General features: G+C 43.6%; 1 protein-coding gene across 6 annotated transcripts in view; it reads right to left on the reverse strand.

Moving 5' to 3' along the window:
* The window catches only part of SPAG9 (sperm associated antigen 9), an 81,958-nt gene that overhangs the window by 21,860 nt on the left and 45,785 nt on the right, over nucleotides 1-14,313 (reverse strand). For all 6 annotated transcript variants that reach the window (XM_083598081.1, XM_083598083.1, XM_083598082.1 and 3 more), the window contains 7 exons: nucleotides 10,046-10,103; nucleotides 8,112-8,264; nucleotides 7,967-8,018; nucleotides 7,420-7,550; nucleotides 5,458-5,514; nucleotides 2,863-3,036; nucleotides 1,005-1,134 (listed from right to left, as the gene is read on the reverse strand). In XM_083598081.1, the coding sequence (XP_083454207.1) occupies nucleotides 1,005-1,134; nucleotides 2,863-3,036; nucleotides 5,458-5,514; nucleotides 7,420-7,550; nucleotides 7,967-8,018; nucleotides 8,112-8,264; nucleotides 10,046-10,103 (755 nt within the window). The remainder of the gene's footprint in view (nucleotides 1-1,004; nucleotides 1,135-2,862; nucleotides 3,037-5,457; nucleotides 5,515-7,419; nucleotides 7,551-7,966; nucleotides 8,019-8,111; nucleotides 8,265-10,045; nucleotides 10,104-14,313) is intronic.

The raw sequence follows: 14,313 nt of genomic DNA on the forward strand, positions 1-14,313 counted from the left end.
TGCTTTAGTTTTCTGTGGAGCTGTAAGGAGGCTTTATGTAATACTTGGTTTTAAAGGAAGACTGCAATGTGAAATAGATGAGAGGTTCAACGCTATCAACTTGTGGAGTTAAATGATTTTTATCACTCTACATTTGTTACTTGGCTTACCCATACCAGGATGCCTGTGTTTTTAACATCTTTTTTATTTTTATGAATGGCCACTCTTATTGCCACCCACAAAAGTTTGTGCCACAGTAAAGTTGCTAGTCTTTAAAGTGCCCCAGACTCTGCTGTTTTTAATTGTCGATTTTGCTTTAGCTTTGTCAGGGTATTATTCTTGTGCAGTGTATTTACATGTATTTAGGCATTACATGTATTTAGGCATCAGGCAAAAACATTCCTCTTCTCCCAGGCCTTAGGCTAATTAAACAATCTATGGCCTTTAAAACTGGTGTGTGTGTGTGTGTGTTATTTTTCTTTCTTTCTATACAGTCATACCTCGGGTTGAATACGCTTCGAGTTGAGCGTGTTCGAGTTGCGCTCCTCGGCAACCCGGAAGTAACGGAGTGTGTTACTTCTGGGTTTCACCGCTTGCCCATGCGCAGACGTTCAAAATGACGTCATGCACAGAAGCGGCGAGAAGCGACGCATGCAGACGTGTCGTCGCTAGTTACGTTTACTTCTAGATGTGAACGGGGCTCCGGAACAGATCCCGTTCGTATCTAGAGGTATCACTGTAGTATGCATTTTTGCGTTTTTTATACTGTAAACTGTCCTGTGATCCTCAGATGAGGTGTGGTATAGAAATTTAATTAATAATAATAATTCTATATGGCAATTTGTAGGCATGATAATCTCTGCACAGGTATTTAAATAGCTCCATGTTTTGGCTGAGGTTGATGGAATCTGGAGGGTTACAGGTTTCCCACCTTGCTGAAAATGAAAATGCCTTCGGTGACTTGCCACCACAATATCCCCAAACTAAAACACATGAACAGGGATGAACAGTTGATAACGCAATACCTGTTTATATTTCTGAGGAAGGCTCCAGCCAAAAGCTTGCACTCTACCATCTTCCTTCTGAACATGGGCTTTCACTTGGCGGTACTGTTCTCTCTTCTGCTCTCTACGTGAGGCAAGACTGGCCTCAGACCTTGGCAAAAGGGAGGGACACATTTTTTTTATTCCAAGTTCCTCTATACCTTCCAATCCCCATTAGCCCAAATAAAACTTTTCAAAGTTATGTAGGGGGTGGCAGAAGAGGTTCTTCAAAGTTAATACGCAAGTGAAATCTGTATTACTCCCCGGACACTATACTTCCTTCAAAGTACTTGTTTTTTTCTCTCAGTGAGAAACTGGCAGCACAATGCTTCTAAGTCTTTTAGGGCAGCATGGCTCTCTGGCACGACCTTCTGCTGAAGTCTGCATCTGGTAACGTATCTGGATGAAGAGGGGGAAGCAACGTCTGACGCTGCGACCAAACTGGTATGGTGGAAAGCTTTCATTTGAAGGTCTTTTTAAATTACCCATATTCTGCATATTCTGTATTCCACCCAAAAGAGGTTCTCTAATGTAACAATCAGGCCATAGGACCTGAGGATTTAGGAATTCTAATCATGGAGAGGATTTTCCATTCCACCTCTTCATCTCTCACACTAACAGCCTTAAGAGGCTTCTGGTTATACCTGGAAACCCAGGGTGCCTTCCACCAACCTCTGAAGAGAGGACAGCAACACTTTTATTTGATGAGGACTTGGCAATGCCGATTCAGACTTCTGTTATCTAAAGGATAGACTACTATAATGTTCTCTACATGAAGGTGCCTCCCAAAACTGTAAGGAGGCTTCAGTTAGTATAGAACTGGCTGGTATTTGTCAGTGTAGTTTTATGATGGGAGAGGAAAACAGCGCTTTCCTGCCCCTCAGTTCACCCCACAACCACATTCCTTTGCTTGCGGAAATATTTGCCCACACCAAGCTAGGCTACTTTTTTGCGGTTTCAAAAGTTGTTAGGAGGTTGTGCATACCCTGGCAAACTTTTCAAAGGCCCCAGTTCAGTTCTCTCTTGGCTCATTTGGTCTATTAAGATCATAGGGTTCCTAATGGGGTACCATGGGAGGAGACTGCCCCTGAACTACTCTGGTCCGAAACCATTTAGAGCTGCATAGATTATAGCACCTTTCACTGTGCTGGGAGGAGCCAGCCACAGATACATCAGAGCACCGGTGACATGTGTTTCTGGGCCTATGTCCTCTGATTCATGCTAACTTCGCAAACACAGTTAACAAAAGCTCTACCTCGGCAAAACATACAAACTGAGCACTGTGAATGGAAATGAAAGACGGTGCTGAAAGGCACTGGAGGGATTTTAAGCACAAGTTACATTAGTTCAAGTAAGGCAGTAAAGGGCATTATACTTAAGGTATACCCCTCCCCAAAGGCAACATTCCACATTAGTGTGTGCTGTATGGATATCATGGGTTATTTTACACAGAAGTATCATAAAGGGACAAGGGTACTGCTTAATTCCATGTTTGGACCAGATAACTAGATAAATATGGGCGAGGATATTTCTGAGAACAAGCAAGATTCTGGCATGGCATGCTAACTAGTCATGCAGCCCCCAAGCATAATAATATAATAAGTTGAATAAATTGTTGTAACTGTTATGCAACAGAGGCTACCACATTTAAGCACACAGTCTTCTTTTTGTCCATAAAAATCCAACAGCTACTATCTGTTATTCCAATACTTCAAGGTTTGATCAACCTGAACCCTGGTTTTGATATTTCTACTACAATACATGCTGGCATTGCTGATATATTCAAATAATTCTATATTGCTGGCATACTTTTAGTTTGTATAAGCAAAGCAAGTCTTACTCTTCACTGAGGAAATCAAAGGCTTTTGATTTGTCACTGGGTAACTGGGATAAAGTGCTGCTTCTTTTCTTGACTGATGGAGTAATGTGGGAGGTTGGAGCATTGTACTTAACATTAACTGGCGGTTCTGGTTTCTTAGCAGTATTGCCTGATGAGCTGAATAGTCTGCTAAAACTGGAGACCACAAAAAAAAGTAGAAGCATGTGAGTACACAGACACACCCAAAAGCCAAACTGGCTTCAAATGTACAGCAATGAGTAAGGAAACATAGTAAGAAAAGAATGGGCCCAAACACAGCAGCCATTAACTGTCCCACACAGCTCACACCATCAGAACAGCAGCATTATGCTTGCAACACTCATAATAACTATTCCATGCACATCCAGGCCAAGAATGAAGATAAAGACTTGGCATTTACGCAGGGGCTAGAGAATGCTCTGGTGTCTGAAAAGGTGGTGTCAAAAACAGCTTTCTATATACATACAGGGCTGGTACCAAAAAAAAAGTGATGCTGGCTTCTATTTTTATTTTCATGTATTTACTTTTATTTCCATCTTTTATTGCCTGCCCTTCATCCTGAGGTCCCAGGGTGGGTTGGACTCCTCCACCTGAAAATTTGAGATGCTTCTCTATCTGTATAGCAAATTTCTAGACCCGAGATAGTTAAGGCCACCATAGGCAACACCATTCAGTAATTCAGGCTCTGAAGCATTGATAAACAGTATAGTTTCCCCAAAACTTATAGGCACACAAGCAGTTTGATCATTATCTCAGTTGATGTGCCATAGGGATTAAAAGCATGAGCTTTGCTCTGTAAGTCACACAACTCATCACAGAGCTTGGTAAATGTTCCTTAGGCAGGATGCTGCCTCCATCTCACCATTATTTATAACATGGAGATAAATCTGGCATAGCCGACAAGATTGTTGTAAGGATTGCAGATGGTTTGCCCAAAGCATTTCATATAACCTAAATATCATTGTGTATATCATGCGTATGCCACAGAGTACAAGTTTACTAGACTACCAGACTATGAGTCCAGATGTAGAGGATCCGTAACTTCAATGAATTCTGTTTCCCCACAGCAAAAGGCAGGGATGGACAAGATTGGTTTCAGTTCAGAATATGAACTACAATAAAGGTAAAAGAAACACAATTCCACAAGAATCCAGCACCTTCACATCCAAGTCCTGCAGATTCACTACTTACCGTATTTTTCGCCCTATAGGACGCACTTTTTCCCCTCCAAAAATGAAGGGGAAATCTGGGTGCGTCCTATGGGGCGAATGCAGGCTTTCGCTGAAGCTTGGAGAGCAAGAGGGCTCGGTGCGCACCGACCCCTCTCACTCTCCAGGCTTCAGGAAGACATCCGCAGCCTAGGCAGCCCTATGGGAGGTCCCGCAGGGATGTCTAGGCTGCGGATAGCAGCCTCCTTCCCGGAGCGTCGGGCACCCTGAAAGCAGAGCGCCCGGTGCTTCGGGAACACATCCGCAGCCTAGGCAGCCCTGTGGGAGGTCCCGCAGGGATGTCTAGGCTGCGGATAGCAGCCTGCTTCTCGGAGCGTCAGGCGCTCTGCTTTCAGGGCACCCGGCGCTTCGGGAACACATCCGCAGCGTGGGGAGCCCTGCAGGAGTTCCCCGCAGGGCTCCCCACGCTGCGGATAGCAGCCTGCCGCCCAGTGGGCGGGGCGCCCTGAAGCAGAGCGTCCCGCGCGCCGGACAGACATCCGCAGCGTGGGGAGCCCTGCAGGAGTTCCCCGCAGGGCTCCCCATGCTGCGGATAGCAGCCTGCCGCCCGGCGGGCGAGGCGCCCTGAATCAGAGCGCCCCTCGCGCTGGGCAGACATCGGCCAGCCCCACAAACTCGGGGAACAGCAGGGAGGCGCAGCGCCGCCATCCCGCTGTTCCTTGACCTGGTTCGGTTTCTCCGACCTGCTTTTTTGGGGGGAAATAAAGGAAAAAAATTTTTCCTTTATTTCCCCCCCAAAAAACTAGGTGTGTCCTAGGGGACGGAGCGTTGTATGGGACGAAAAATACGATATTTAGACAGGAGCCCAAAGATTTCTATTAAATCTTAAACCGCAAAAAAGTATTAAATAAAATAACTTCCAGGATCCACAAGATTTTAATATTTAATCACACAATAATTAATCTCTCACAATTTTAGTACTCTCTCACATTTGGCTTCAGTAATTACGTTTAGAACAAGGATCATAAATTAGCACTTCACAAATTCTCACACCAAGTTCTGGGGTACTTGAAATTATATGCAAACCACACCAAAAGCTACCCAAACTTCAGTTTACTTTCATATTCATAGAACAGCTGCTAACAAAACTCTGCACTCTTGTGTCAGAATTCTGGTTTCTTTTTTTTTAATGCCACAATTATATTAAGGCAGTTATGTTTCTCAGCCAAGTGCATAACCAACATTGCAAGATGCATCTTACAATCTGTCTTTAAGGTCAGTCTTACCCAGTTGGCATTCTAGATGGCAAAGAGAAAATAAGTTTGTTGTTATTGGTTCCTTGCGCAGTAAAGAAACAAAAAAGGCTTTTGTGCATAATACCAGCATCTGATTGCATTTCAGTACTTACAACTGCCAAAGGCTTGATCTCTTCTTCTCTTGCATGGCTGGATTTTCTCGTGATGCCCTGAAGAAAAAAATCAAAAGCTAATTAGCTGAGCAATAGGATGACCTAGAATGCTCTGCACGACACATCAAAGTAGCAAATGGCTCTTGTCTGATTGCAAGATACAATACTATTAAATTGATGAGGTGGGTGGGGAGGGATTGCTGAATAAACAGGGTGCAATTTAACATAGTGCTAAGTGGGGCATGTGTGTGCAGAACAAGGCCTGTTTGAGCAGAAAGACATTTCCATTCTTCACTTCTTCCTGTGCATCTGCCACATGCCCTCTAAACCTGTTCTGGGTTTAGTTGTACATGAAGTTAGATTACTGTTCAACAAAATTAGTATCTGGATATTCTAAAAATTCAAGTTACTATTTTGACTGCTCATCCCTGAAAAACACACACACATATATCTGATGAAGTCTATCTGGTGAATGGTAAACAGTGTAAGGGCATCAAGCGCTTTTCAATCTGTTTTTTTGTTCACTGCCGATTTTACAGAAGGTTAAGTTCCTGATAAAATCATCCACCGCTCGATGACGGTTTTGTCCACCTCATGCATGCATTAGGAAAGCAGTTCCAAACAGCCAAGTGTACAAAATAATTTTATCAGAGGAAGTACCAAGCATTATGGCTGCAAAAGCTGCATGTGCAAGGAATACGGGGGCTGCTCCAAGGTAGAATGTGGCTCATGCAAAACAAGTCAACTTAGTCACAAAGAGGTCTAAATATCTTTCCATAGTAAAACTAAACTGCAGCAATCACATCCAGCCATTAGGTGGCAGCCAAATGAGATGTTAAAAGTACAGGAGTGCCTAGGGAAGAAGTTCAAAGTGAGAGGTGCAGTACGCCCCTCCTACTGCTGCAGATCATCTCCTTGGAGTCTGTCTGCCAAGCACCATCTCTTCATTCAGAGGTATGATACTAAATGTGTGCCCAGCTTTTGGGGGGGGGGATGCTAAGAGCTAAGCAATGGGTGGGGAGGGTAGGAAGCTGCCTGGTCCATCTAGATCAGTGTTTCTCAGACTTGGGTCCCCAGCTGTTGCCAGACTACAACTGCCATCATCTCTAGCTAGCAGGACCAGAAGTCTGGGATGATACAAGTTGTAGTCCAACAACAGCTGGAAACACAAGCTTGAGAAACACTGGCTCATTATTTTCTGCCCTGACTGGCAGCAACTCTCTAGAGCAGCAGTTCTCAACCTGTGGGTCCCCAGATGTTGTTGAACTACAACTCCCATCACCCCTAGCTAGCAAGGCCAGAGCTCAGGGATGGTGGGAGTTGTAGTCCAACAACATCTGGGGACCCACAGGTTGAGAACCGCTGCTCTAGGCTTTCAGGCAGGACTCTCTCTCAGCCCTACTTGGGAAGTTAACCTGGGATGTTCTACATGCGAAGTATGTAGAAGGGCTACAGCCCTTCCCCTTTGATGGTCCTGCCCCCTTTTACTGTTAAAAATAATCTACTCTCCACAATGCAATACAATAATAGCAGCAGTTTCACAGAATCACAGATTGGTACAGTTGGAAGGGACCAAATGATTATTTAGTCCAAACCACTGCAATTATATGAGAGAGAGACAGAGACAGAGACAGAGAGAGAGAGAGAGAGAGACAGCGTGCTGGTGTAGTGGTTAAGAGCGGTAGATTCGTAATCTGGGGAACCGGGTTCGCTTTCCCGCTCCTCCACATGCAGCTGCTGGGTGACCTTGTGCTAGTCACACTTCTCTGAAGTCTCTCAGCGTCACTCACCTCAAAGAGTGTTTCTTGTGGGGGAGGAAGGGAAAGGAGAATATTAGCCACTTTGAGACTCCCTCGGGTAGTGATAAAACAGGATATCAAATCCAAACTCTCTCTCTCTCTATCCGGCATTGCAACCATAACCATAAAATACTATGAACAAGCATAAGAAAACTGCACTTGCCGTATCATCTCAGTCCATCGCACTGCTTCTTGGAGCTCCATTAGCCGCTCTTTATACTGATTTCTTTCCATGAGGACACGGGCCATTTCAACCCGAGTGAATCGCTTTCTCTGAGCAGTAGGAATGTCACTCTGCACATGGGGGTGGGGGGAAAAGAGAACCAAGAATGCTTAGCGTAGCAAATTATGTACATCACCAATGAACTGCACTAAGGGCCTAAGACAGTCGTTTCGAAATAATTTACAGGTGTTTATGGCTATATATAAAGTGCAGTAATGGGTGGGAAGAAACAGTGCCAACAATGGAAGCAGCCCCTCACAGCCCCTTGGTGTCCAAAGGAGGGGTGGGGTGGAGGAAGCAGACTAATTCAGCATCCCCCAGATGTCATAGTCCACTCTACAACTGCAAGAGGAGTTGCAGCAGATAAAGAAAGGACAAGTGCACCCTTCTTCTCAAAAACTCTTTCAAAAGGTCAGGGTATTTTAAGAGCAATGTTACACAAATAAGAAACAGGATTAGATAAAAAGCTGCCAATGCAATTACATACATCATCCTCTTCCTTTGCTTTTTGCCTCGCTTCTTCTGCTTCCGCACGGGCTCTAAACAAGATGCAAGAGTTATCAATGAAGTTAGTTGCCGAATCCCTGGTAAGATCTTCTCTGCTGTACATGAAACATGCGTATTACACTCACTTTCTAAGTTCTTCTTCCAATTCCTTGTTCTTCTCTTCAAGCTTTTGTTTGGCCAGTTTTACAGCTTCCAGCTCTCCTTTCAGCACATCCTTCTCGCAGGTGAGCTCATCTACTTTTGCTATTAAGTCATTCTTCACCACATTCAAGGCATTTCTGAAGACAACGAAGATAGCTGTAATTAGGTCATTTCTACCAGTATCACATGAGGGACGCGGGTGGCGCTGCAGGTTAAACCACAGAGCCTAGGACTTGACGATCAGAAGGTCGGAGGTTTGAATCCCCACAACAGGGTGAGCTCCCGTTGCTCGGTCCCTGTTCCTGCCCACCTAGCAGTTCAAAATCACATCAAAGTGCAAGTAGATAAATAGGTACCGCTCCGGTGGGAAGGTAAACGGTGTTTCCATGTGCTGCTCTGGTTCGCCAGAAGCGGCTTAGTCATGCTGGCCACATGACCCGGAAGCTGTACGCCGGCCCCCTCGGCCAATAAAGCGAGATGAGCGCCACAACCCCAGAGTCGGTCACGACTGGACCTAATGGTCAGGGGTCCCTTTACCTTTTTACTAGTATCACCGAAATTGATCTATTTATTTTTACTACCGTTATTTCAATCCTATCATAGGAATTCAAGCGACAAAGAGTTAAACCCCTCTCCCCAATTACAAAAATAGCTTTGGGCAGTATTAAACTAATGAGTCCCACTAACGGAAGCCTGCACTACGCCTTCCACCAGGAGAATCCCCAGAGCAGTATGGGAAGGGTGCATCACCACATCTGGCAAGCTGAAATGTCTGCACTGATGGAACAATTGCCGCAGCACTACGTTGGCACTGGCTGCCCCAGATTCATATTTTGTGTCCCGTTTCTATTCACAGCGACAGTTTCAACAGCTTGCACAAAACTTAGTTTGCAACATTTGTTTTTTCCCCGGCAAATAGTATAATATGTCATATTGGACTAGCTCAGGGTTGTCTAACCCTCAGTTTGGGGGGGGGGTCTAATATTGCCCCACAGGACCCCTCTAAATTTGACAGCAGCAAAAATGATTACCGGTAAGTGAACACAGTACTGGGCAATAACCCACCTCCTTATGTGATCTGTACACCTGGGGGGGGCAGTATGCCTGTGGGTGTCTGCGCACATGTGAGTGCGCTGAGTGGCCACACCCTCTTTTGGCCATATCCACAACTGTGTGTGGCCCCAGAGGGTTGGTGAATCCTGCGCCCCAAAAACATTAGCCTCGCCTAAACTAGTCTAGCATTGCAACATCTAAGCAGATCCTCTTGGACAGTGCTTTTTTCTGGGGATACGCATACCCCTAGACATTTTGCGAATCTAAGTTTGGCCTCATTGAGGGGCAGTATTTCAAGTAGGAAAATGAGAGTACCCCTAAACATTTCTTAAGGGGAAAAAAGCACTGCTCTTGGGAACAAACAATTAGCAAATGAGGGAGAATTGCTTCTGATTGTCCTGAAGCTATTGCCGGTCAGCTACACTTTAGAAACCCAAGCTCTAGTGTTCTGAGATTCCCTGTGCTTTTCGTAATTTTGTACCTTTCATGAACTAAAGGAATATGTAAGGAAAAAGGTAAAGGACCTCTGGATGGTTAAGTCCAGCCAAAGAAGACTATGGGGCTGCAGCAGTCATCTCACTTTAGGCCGAGGGAGCTGGCGATTGTCCACAGACAGCTTTCTGGGTCATGTGGCCAGCATGACTAGACAGCCTATTATATTAATTATATTAACCATTAGAGATCAAAATAGTGCAAACACCTAAAGCATCAACTAACCTACATCTGTCACCTAGGTATATGGAACAAGGGCCTTGGGAATAATTGATTATATCCTTTATGAACCAGCAACCTTAGTCTCATGATCAATTTTAAAACAAGTTTAGCAGAAGCAATTCTATGTTCAACAGCTGAAAAAGTTACTCACTTGGTTTCTAGCAGTTGCGTATTTTCTAAGATAAGGTTTTCAACTTCACGACCCATTCCTTTCAAAGACAGAACAGAGTAAACAGCTTAAAAACATTGAAATTACTGATGCAAGTGCTAGTTCTCAAACTTATGTACCCTGATACAGAGTTTAGTGTATGCTGCTCTGAGGTTCATGTGGGGCTACTATGTAAGTGGGACTCCACATTAATTTCAGTGGAAGGTACTGCCCTGCTTGCACATAGATTAGCTTCCTCCACTGAAATGTATTCAATCATTTATTTAATAGAGTTGCATACTGCTTCTCAATGAACATTTCCAAAATGGTTTATAAGCCACCTGTCAAACATTCAATAAAATATAAAAATGGAAGAACAACCTATGCAGGTAGGATTGTTCTTGGAGTTTATTAAAGCACGTGATTCCTTAATAGCTCAAACGACAGTTTTCAAAACTAAATCTTGCTGCTGGACTTTTAAAGTGTTCAACAGGTAGGCTCTCTGAAGCCCAGAAGAACAATCCGAAATATTTTCAGTCCAAGAATCCAATGTTTAACTGCTCTTGCAGAAAATAAATTGTATTAAAACAAGTGTTGAAAATCAATTAAAGTTTACACTACAAATTTAAATTACATATATTTGATGCTGAAAGATGTGTCACAACACAGAGAAGAGATGCAGAACGTGAAAAAGCTCAAAGACAATGCAGCGCCCTTGCAAATGTTCCCCAAATGAGATGATACCTTACCAAAGAAATTATGGTCTTTAAAGCCCATGAATCCCATGAAGAGCAAGAAGAAGAAGAAATATTTTATGTAAGGAGAGGAGTATGAGTGAGGTACAGCACAATACTAGAGATATGAGTGATTTCAAAGCAAAGCCAGCAGTAAACGCCTGAAGCCAAATTATGTTCTGATTTAAAAATGACTCATATAGTAAGACAAAAACAGTTAAAAGAGAGTAGTGTCAAAAAGTATGGCCAAGATCTAGGAGAAGCCTCAGTGGACCAAGCACTGCTCTAGTCCGGCATCCCATCTCTAACATTGGAACCTCCAAGAAACCCATAAAGAGGCTATGAGGCCTTTCTTCTTCAGTTTGTCCCCAGGAATCTAAATCCCAAAAGGTAACACTGCTCAAACTAGGGGTTCCATTTAGCCAGGGAGGTTGTAGAAAGACCTACACCCTTCAAGACTGACTAACCCCCACCTCCTGCCACTGCCTCTTGAAGCCACCTGCCCATGGCCATCACCACATTTTAAAATAGGGAATTTAATCAGTTAATTATGGGTTGCATGTCAGCCACACACTTCTTTCTTTGGTCCGTTTTGAATTACTTTTCTTGGGTTTTTTTGATGAAGACGTGGGTGTGGGTGTGAACACACACACTCACACACACACATATGAAAATAAGGTAGTGCCCAATTTTACTGAATGACCCCAAGGCAAAGCCAAAAGGACACACCCACCCATCTAGTCTTTCCAAGCCACACATAATTTACCTGTCCCACATCACCCCTTTTTCTTTTCCTAAAGTCCCAAATGCTTAAGGGTTTCCACAAGGCAGAAAATGTTCTTGACTATTTTAGTTGCCTTATTCTGCACTTTTCCCATCTCTGCAGTATCTTTTTGGGGAAGGGACAGTGGAGACCGTACATGGTTTGTTGGTATAAATCAGGCATCCCCAAACTCGGCCCTCCAGCTGTTTTGAGACTACAACTCCCATCATCCATAGCTAACAGGAACAGTGGTCAGGGATGATGGGAACTGTAGTCCCAAAACAGCTGGAGGGCCGAGTTTGGGGATGCTTGGTATAAATGGTGTTACAAACACTGGCAGCTGTTACTTTGTTAAAGTGTGCGTGGGGGGGTGACCTTTACAGCTTATAATATACCAACAGTTACACATTTCAGACCTCTGAAAGGTATCTAAAGTTATAACGTTCCAATAATATTTTGGGGAAGTGGCAATGTCATACCTACATTCTTGATGGCTCACCATAAAAAACAATGGGTGTTTAAACTGGGCTTCCTGTCTTACATCAATCTTAGAACACAGGCCGATAAAAGGTTACAGGTTTCTGGGCAAATCTAGGAAAATTAAGACCCTGCTAAAATGTGTATAGCGTTGGAATGTATTTGCTATTTACACATGTATTTGCAAAACTGAGCAAATGAGACCAACTCCTCAAACAGAATAAGCACGAAGTAATTTAGTGCTTCTCCACAGCAAATGGGCTGCCCTGCTCACCTGGCGGGAGGCAGGGAGGGCAGGACCATATATTTACACCACAAGCTGCCCACTCTATTGAAATGAACAGGTACGTACCTGCACAAGGAGGGGAGCTCTGTGCACCCACTGGAGTAGTGTACAAAGTCACTGGAACAAGGCTAATATCTTGCTCCTCAGTTCCTTAAGCATACTGAATGTACTCTTTTGAGAAACAAGGATCATATTCTCTAAAACACATGGAATGCTGACTGATGCCAGGGAAACAAAGTATCTCGATTTTATGTGGCCGCTCTCACAGTGCTGACGCAGATGCAAAGATCAAAACCCACCTGCAAGAAGTCTCCCTGTTGGAGAGGGGCTGCAGTTCAATGGCAGAGCATTTATTTTGCACGCAGAAGGTCTCAAGAAGGTTCAATCTCCAGGTAGGGATGGGAGAGAACTCTGCCTGAAACCCTGAGGAGCTGCTGCCAATGCTGAGCTAGGTAGACCTGTGGTCTGAATCAGTATAAGACAGCTTCCTATGTACTGCACTTGCTGCACAGGAGAAAGGAACCCTGCCCTCATTCTGCCAAGATAGCAGCATCACAATGCATTCTTCATGCCCTCCAACTAGCCAGCTCTTCAATTTACATCCTACAATGCGTTTGACATGTGCTTGTGCTTTAAATACATATGAAGGGGGCCCTGTACTCAGTGATCAGCAAACAGTCATGATGGTTTCAGAAGGTTTGTTTGTTTGTTTATCCTGCCCTTCATCCCAAGATCCCAGGGAGTATACAAAATGAGAATACAAAATACTTCAAACCCTGTTCTTATTTCCAATTGCTTCTCCATGTTTGGGTGGTTTCACAAGACAGAACTTGGGCCAGTATCTGCCTATATCTGTAGAAAATAATGGGTCTTATCTTCAAAAGTGGCTGAAGTTTGAGTTTTTAGAGGATTTCAAAAAGTGCTGTTCGTAGAGATAAACTTGAGTTATTTGCACTACACTTTTAACTGCTGGTGTCCCTAACAGAGAAACGATTATCAAACAAAATGGTTGGGGGGAGGGAGATACCAAGCAGGATAAAAACCAAAATAACAACATATATTATGATAGCAGCAGCCAAGAATATTGAACTTCAAAACAATCACTTTCGAAAATATAAAAAGCATACACACCAGAATATTCCCCTGGGTATGCAGCCCAAGAGAAAGAAAATTGGAGAATCCCATGTAAACTAACATTGTGGAACCATGCTCCATAAGTCAAACAGCAGATATATTGCATATCACGCTACAAAACAAGGCATTTCATACAAAATGCACACTTATTTCAAATTGAGTCCCACTGAACTCAGTAGGACTTCTGTATAAACACATTAGGATTATTCTGCCGCATTTAGTCGTTTCCCTTCAAATCCTAGAAGATGCAGGCTAAAGTCTGGGATCCTCCTACCCTTCAAATGTTGGATTCTATTCCCATCCAGCCATGATGGCCAAAGGTCAGGAGTGATGGAAACTGTGCTCCACCAACATCAGGAGGGTAGCAGGTTCCTCATCCCTAATCCGGGCTATGCGAGTTGTGTTTGCAACCCTCTCTTAAAACAGACATCAAGAGCTTTAAAAGCAACTCATTAATAAACCTATTAAAAGGACATCAGTAGAGTCAAGACTCTCCATTTCACTAGTTAATGCTGTCCATTGTATATTCATTCAAATCTGCCAACTTAATTTCAGAGGACAACGAATGGAGAAGACTGATGCTATTCACCAAGCTACATATGTGACTCCCCCTTTTTCGAAAGCCAAATACCTGTAATGCTTTTTAAATTTTTAAATAAAGTCAAATCATAAATGCTGTTTGAAATAGATGAATGAAATTTATATTGCCCACCGCAAAGAGAATAAAATGTACTTGAGTATCTGCAGCACATCTGTTGAAACGCATAATTCTAGCTGAGGCTACATGCAGAGTTTTGTAACTAGGGTAACTACCTCCCAATAATAAAAAATAAAAAAATCCTGGCACCTGGGCTATGCCAGGGCATGTTTCCTGCTC

This window comes from Podarcis filfolensis, assembly GCF_964270895.1.
Source record: "Podarcis filfolensis genome assembly, chromosome: 2".
In the NCBI taxonomy this organism is placed as follows: domain Eukaryota; kingdom Metazoa; phylum Chordata; class Lepidosauria; order Squamata; family Lacertidae; genus Podarcis; species Podarcis filfolensis.